Source organism: Lampris incognitus, chromosome 4 (assembly GCF_029633865.1).
Source record: "Lampris incognitus isolate fLamInc1 chromosome 4, fLamInc1.hap2, whole genome shotgun sequence".
NCBI classification, from domain to species: domain Eukaryota; kingdom Metazoa; phylum Chordata; class Actinopteri; order Lampriformes; family Lampridae; genus Lampris; species Lampris incognitus.
The window spans coordinates 545,001-552,252 of record NC_079214.1 but is presented as its reverse complement, the minus strand read 5'-3'; the positions used below and the strand labels follow the sequence as shown (position 1 = coordinate 552,252).

Below are 7,252 nucleotides of genomic sequence, written 5' to 3'. Positions count from 1 at the left end.
CACCGCCTATTGTTTTACTGTGACTCTTCCATACCAGCAAGGACAAACAAGGACACATGTTCAGCTGTCTTCACACTGGGACTACAAAGAGTGCAGAGCATCATCACCCCCCCCCCCCACACACACACACACACACAGACACACACAGACACACACACAGACACACACACACAGCCCGGGTCTCTTCTTTCAGCAGGTCATCATAGTGTACCGCTACATTGTCCTGCGATGTTTGCTATGTTTAGTCAACTCTATTCTGGTAGCCTGGAAACCAACACAAACAGTGAATGTCCCGTCACTTCCAGCTGGTCCCGAGAAGGAAGGTACAGTCCAGCTGCCTAACAGGACACTGCAAGCACGACAAAAGGACATGATATGCTGATGTGAGTTTGTTAAAAATATTAATGTTACCTCGGAAGACCCATGTCAGAGCAGCGATGGAGGCAGGCAGCTGCCCATGTCCAGACACCGGCAGCCAGGAGCAGCAAGTGTACAAGCCGCTGGAGTCTCTGGCGAGGCACAGCCTGAGTGTGAAGGTAGATGACAGCATTTATGTTGTGGACAAAGACGTTCTCACTCAGAACTGTGAGTATTTCAGAGCGCTTTTCCAGTCAGGAATGAAAGAATGTCAGCAGGAGGAAATCCATCTGAAGTGTCTGGGGGCTGTGGGCTTTTTTGTGATGCTCCGTATTCTGAACGGTGAGTGGCCGATGCTGAGTAGTAATGAGATTGTTGAAGCCATTGAGTGCACTGCTTTTCTCCAGGTCAATGCTCTCACAAAGTACCTGATCAATATCACCAACTCTGAAAACTGTTTGCTGATGTATAGCACAGCTGCCAGCTATGGTGTCTGGGAGCTTTTCCACAGCTCGGCGTTGTTCATAAGGGACATATACTCTGATCTGGAGGAAGATGTTCACACTCTACCCAGAGAGTTGGTGGACTACATTAAGTCTCTTATTCCAAGCTCTTACATGGTGGTATGTAGCCATTCACCGGCAATTAAGCTGCTTCAGGATTTTCAGAGGACAGTCTGCTATTTGGATGAAGGAGATAAAGAATGGAAAGTCCTGACTCATCTACCCAAAAATACTAGCACCACCATGGCTGGTGTAGCTGTTCTTGACAACAAACTTTACATCATTGGAGGAGTGCATGATGTGAGCAAAAAGGTAGTAGATGCCGGCTTCTGCTACAACCCTGAAACTGATACCTGGTGCACCATCCCCAGTCCAAATCAACTGCGCTACAATTTCACTCTCATTGGTCATGAAGACTGCTTGTATGCCATAGGCGGGGAGTATGACAGAAAAGCCATGTCATCTGTGGAGAGGTACAGAGTATCAAATGGAACCTGGAGTTTTGCCTCTAATCTCCCATGTCCTGCAGCCTCTTTGGCTAATGCTAAAACCATGAGCAGAATCTTTATTTGTCTCTGGATGGCCAAGGGTGCAACAAATATCCATGAATACGTGCCTGAAAAAGACCAGTGGGTTCTGGTCACCACACTGATCCGTGAGCAGAGCTATGCCCTCTGTATGGTGGCTCACAAAGAAAACTTGTATGTGATGCGCAATGGACCTTGTGATGACTTTTTGCTGTGTGTGATGGACTGCTACAACCTGAGCTCCGGACAGTGGACAGCCATGCCAGGTCAGTATGGAAACAGTAAAGGCTCTCTTCTCACTGCTGTAGTGAGAGGGGACTCTGTGTTCACACTCAGCCGATTGGTAACCACAGAATACACCATACGGGATTACAAGTGGAAAACCAAGAAGAAGATGGAGGGTTTCGGAAGGATTGGATCTATGTACACGTTTCTGATGAGGCTACCGAAGCCTACAGTCTCACGTATGGGAGATGCAGAAGCTCTTACTCATACCCCAAACTATGGGGGCCTTTTTGACAGTGCACAGTCTTCAATGCAGTGCTTTGAAAAATTGTAAACATTATACTGACGAAGTATTTCAGTCAATGGTTTCTCTCTGGTGAGAAAGAACTATTATTTAATGACAAAAGGTCTGTCTCAATTCAGAAAAGTGTCATGTAAAATGAAAAACAAATTTGAACACAGAGTGCAGCTCAGAGCTTCCTCTTTGTGGAGGATGGCACAGCACCTTTATCTGTTTTACAGAAAATAAGCCTTGTACATAACAATGAGGTGTCAGAGGTATTTATTTATCAATAGATGGTGTTCCCACAGAAGTTAAGAAATAGAAAACTATTATAAGTATTTCTACAAGAGATAAACAATAAAAACTCATCTAACAAAAATATGAGGTTCCAAATTTTCCAATATGAAGTTCCAAATAAGTAGCTTGGCCATCTTTTGTCTCCAGAACAGTATTAATTCTCCTTGGAATGTTGTCGTCTAAATCCTGAGCTGTTTATTTCAATTCTGGATCATTCTTGAAAAAGGATCCTGATGTAAAATCAATTTCAAGCTGGTAACTGGTCATGAGCTTGCATTACAAGTTATGTTTTGGACTAGCTGTTCCAGAGCTGGTAGGTGGACCAGCTGTTCCAGAGCTGGTAGGTGGACCAGCTGGTCCTGAGCTGGTAGATGGTCCAGCTGTTCCAGAGCTGGTAGGTGGACCAGCTGGTCCAAAACGTACTTCAGTTTTGGACCAGCAACGTACTTCAGTTTGGCATAGCAGACAGCACTTGTTGGCTGTAAGTGGTAAGGTCGTCAGTGCTTTCAACATGTATTACAAGGCTGCAGTGGCATGCATTAACGAAGGCTTGACACAGAAATGTCTACCACCATGTGTTAATCTATTCAAGGCTACTGAAGACACAGTAGTGCTCGTCTTTCCTTTGTGTGCAACAGCCCTCCATGTTGCTGACAATATGGCAACACCAAACATACACGTGATAAACAAGAAGACTGCAAGATGGCTGTGGCACCAGACCACCTCAGGCTCGAGCAGTGAAACTACGTGGTGTATTGAATTGTTAGAGGGTGAATTTTTTTCTGTATGAATTCAAGAACACAATTTAGCCAACCGTATTGTCTAGCTTTAATAGGCTGCCTTCACTGTGTGGTGCGGAATGTGGTGTCTGCAGAATACATAAACTTAAAGTCAGGTGTGGAGTTTATGGCTACAAAACAATTAAACCAGATTTCTTTTAATTATTGCATCATTAAAGTTGGTACAAGCATTCAGACAAATCACATGTATTTCCATATTAAATGACAATTACAACCACCAAATAATGTCACAGAACATACAAATTAAGTGACAAACTTTGTAATGAAAGAAAAATAACATGATTTATGTTGAATACTTGTAATAGTATTTATCATGAGGGTGTGATGCTCTTCATGGAAGGTCACAGTCCATCTTCAGCTTTTATACGGTTTGTTTAGTAGTGTGGTGTGAAAGGAGAAATTAACAAATATGGACTACATATTTGTCATGCAATAATAAGCAGGTTATTGTTTGATTATGTAGGTTTTGGTGTGTGTGTGTGTGTGTGTGTGTGTGTGTGCGTGTGTGTGTGTGTGTGTGTGTGTGTGTGTTAGCCATCATGCCACACGCATCATCAGTTCCTCCAAGGCCCTCTCACAATGGTTCTCATGGACAAGAAGCACTTCTTTGATGGCATTCTGCTGAAAGCCCATCTCATTGAACTGGCTCTGAAGATGGAGGAACTCCTCAGCCTGCAGAATAAAATGTATGTCCTTTGAAAAGGTTTTGTCAGATTCAGTACAGCTTATTTTTTATTGAAAATATAATCAATTACCTCAATGCTTTATAATGAGGATACTATTTTACCTTTGTTTTGCAGTTTTGGAACATCTCCAGAGCCTCCTCCACCTGGGCTTTTTCATAACCCAGCTCACAAAGATGGTCAAAAGCAACCATATAATTCAAGATCTGCAAATAAAATTCATAGATTTCATGAAAATGAGACATTTTGACATAGTTGACTGTTTAGATACTATAATGTCCAAGGGTATTTTGATGCATTTGTGCAGTACGAGACCAGTCAGCTGCAATGTCATGATGACCAGACAATGTGTAGCTCTACCAGCATATCAGTGAATGTTCTCATTCATCCAGGTCATGGTTCTCCAAAGGAGGTGAATCAAGTGCAACGGGACTTGGTATATATCCGTGAAGACGTTTCGCCTCTCATCCAAGAGGCTTCCTCAGTTCTGCCAGTCTGACTAGACCAAGCTGGTCTGCCTGGCTGCTGATGAGACTCAGTATTCATCCTCTGGGAGTCGTTGTCAGAGCTATTGATATGCGTAGCTCTTTGTGTCCCGATGTTTACCAACGCCCGTCGCTAACAGAGCCATAGATATGAGTGGCTCTTTTGTGTACCGATGTTTGGCCGCACCCGTCGTTATCGGAGCTGTTGATTTGCGTGGCTCTCCTGGGCTCCGATGTCCACACTCCTTCCAGGACAGCAACGTACACATTTTGGACAGAGAAGATAGATGGTTGGAAAGAGGGGTGAAGGAAGCCATCTATGGGAAACTGGAAAAACCATCCCTCAACAGAGGAGGAGGTCTGCGACACCACCTATCTCCCACTTACAATGCCATCCTTTCATCTCTACCCAGGAGACTCAAGAAGCCTGGCCTCCTAGAACAACAGTCGCTCACTAACGGCTCCAACCACTCTCATGACCACTGAACAATGAAGTGGAAACTAAAACCCCCAACCACCGTCGCTGCTAAACAAATGCAAATCAACAGCTCGGATGGCGACGGGCCGGCTGGACATCGGAGCACAGGAGAGCCACGTATATCTATGGCTCTGTTAGCGATGGGCGCGGCAAAACATCGGTACACAAAAGAGCCATGGACATCATTAGCTCTGATAACGACTCCTAGAGGATAAATACTGAGTCTCATCAGCAGCCAGTCAGACTAGCTTGGTCTAGTCAGAAAGGCACGAACTGAGGAAGCCTCTTGGATGAGAGGCGAAACGTCTTCTCGGATATATACCAAGTCCAGTTGCACTTGATTCACCTCCTTTGGATCTACCAGCATAGCATGTGGTGCTCTGCTGACATGTATCTTGAGCATGGCACTAACAAGCTGCTGGGTTAGGGGTGTTTCCTCTAGGGCCAGCCATACTGTGATGTGATGCAGTCATTCACCGACTCACAGTGACGAGTCCCTCTATTGCTGGGCAACTTGAAACTAAAATGAAATATCTTCTTTTAATGCTGTCACAGTGAGATGAATAAGAACTGATCTGAGATCAGCAGAGTGAAGTGTAACACACCGACCACTGTGAATGCGTATATTACTGTTTCTATATAGTATTTGATTAACTAAGTAACGAGTTGATCCCGGTTAATGACACCTTATTAAGCCAATGTAGCAGCTGCTACATCGACTCTGGATGTCTAGTGGGGAGGAAAAGAGGGGAGAGATAGGGAGGAACAGAGGGGAGAGACAGGGAGGAACAGAGGGCAGAGATAGGGAGGAAAAGAGGGGAGAGATAGGGAGGAACAGAGGGGAGAGATAGGGAGGAACAGAGGGCAGAGATAGGGAGGAACAGAGGGGAGAGACAGGGAGGAACAGAGGGCAGAGATAGGGAGGAAAAGAGCGGAGAGATAGGGAGGAACAGAGGGGAGAGATAGGGAGGAACAGAGGGCAGAGATAGGCAGGAACAGAGGGGAGAGACAGGGAGGAACAGAGGGCAGAGATAGGGAGGAACAGAGGGGAGAGACAGGGAGGAACAGAGGGCAGAGATAGGGAGGAAAAGAGGGGAGAGATAGGGAGGAACAGAGGGGAGAGATAGGGAGGAACAGAGGGCAGAGATAGGCAGGAACAGAGGGGAGAGACAGGGAGGAACAGAGGGCAGAGATAGGGAGGAACAGAGGGGAGAGATAGGCAGGAACAGAGGGGAGAGACAGGGAGGAACAGAGGGCAGAGATAGGGAGGAAAAGAGGGGAGAGATAGGGAGGAACAGAGGGCAGAGATAGGGAGGAACAGAGGGCAGAGATAGGGAGGAAAAGAGGGGAGAGATAGGGAGGAACAGAGGGGAGAGATAGGGAGGAAAAGAGGGGAGAGACATGGAGAACCAGAGGGCAGTGACAGGGAGGAACAGAGGGGAGAGATAGGGAGGAACAGAGGGCAGAGATAGGGAGGAAAAGAGGGGAGAGATAGGGAGGAACAGAGGGCAGAGATAGGTAGGAAAAGAGGGGAGAAATAGGGGAGAACAGAGGGCAGAAATAGGCAGGAAAAGAGGGGAGAGATAGGGAGGAACAGAGGGCAGAGATAGGGAGGAAAAGAGGGGAGAGATAGGGAGGAAGAGAGGGAAGAGATAGGGAGGAAAAGAGGGGAGAGATAGGGAGGAAAAGAGGGGAGAGATAGGGAGGAAGAGAGGGGAGAGTTAGGGAGAAACAGAGGGGAGAGACATGGAGAACCAGAGGGCAGTGACAGGGAGGAAAAGAGGGGAGAGATAGGGAGGAAGAGAGGGAAGAGATAGGGAGGAAAAGAGGGGAGAGATAGGGAGGAACAGAGGGCAGAGATAGGGAGGAAAAGAGGGGAGAGATAGGGAGGAACAGAGGGGAGAGATAGGGAGGAAAAGAGGGGAGAGACATGGAGAACCAGAGGGCAGTGACGGAGGAAAAGAGGGGAGAGATAGGGATGAAAAGAGGGTAGGGATAGGGAGGAAAAGAGGGGAGAGATAGGGATGAAAAGAGGGTAGGGATAGGGAGGAAAAGAGGGGAGAGATAGGGGAGAACAGAGGGCAGAAATAGGCAGGAAAAGAGGGGAGAGATAGGGAAGAAAAGGGGAAAGATAGGGAAAAAAGAGGGGAGAGATAGGGAGGAACAGAGGGGAGAGACAGGGAGTGACGGAGGGGAGAGGCAGGGAGGGACAGAGGGGAGAGGCAGGGAGGGACAGAGGGGAGAGACAGGGAGGAAAAGAGGGGAGAGATAGGGAGGAACAGAGGGCAGAGATAGGGAGGAAAAGAGGGGAGAGATAGGGAGGAAGAGAGGGAAGAGATAGGGAGGAAAAGAGGGGAGAGATAGGGAGGAAAAGAGGGGAGAGATAGGGAGGAAAAGAGGGGAGAGATAGGGAGGAAGAGAGGGGAGAGTTAGGGAGAAACAGAGGGGAGAGACATGGAGAACCAGAGGGCAGTGACAGGGAGGAAGAGAGGGGAAAGTTAGGGAGAACCAGAGGGCAGTGACAGGGAGGGACAGAGGGGAGAGATAGGGAGGGACAGAGGGGAGAGACAGGGAGGAACAGAGGGGAGAGACAGGGAGGAACAGAGGGGAGAGA

General features: G+C 47.2%; 1 protein-coding gene across 1 annotated transcript; it reads left to right on the top strand.

The window, feature by feature from the left end:
• Positions 1–437: 437 nt before the first annotated feature.
• On the top strand, positions 438–1,946 carry kbtbd13a (kelch repeat and BTB domain containing 13a). The gene has a single exon (XM_056278746.1). The coding sequence runs from the start codon at positions 438–440 to the stop codon at positions 1,944–1,946; it is 1,509 nt and encodes a 502-aa protein (XP_056134721.1).
• Positions 1,947–7,252: the final 5,306 nt, after the last annotated feature.

Coding starts and splice junctions, on each gene's coding strand:
- kbtbd13a (XM_056278746.1), top strand. CDS start 438: ATGGAGGCAGGCAGCTGCCCATGTCCAGACACCGGCAGCCAGGAGCAG.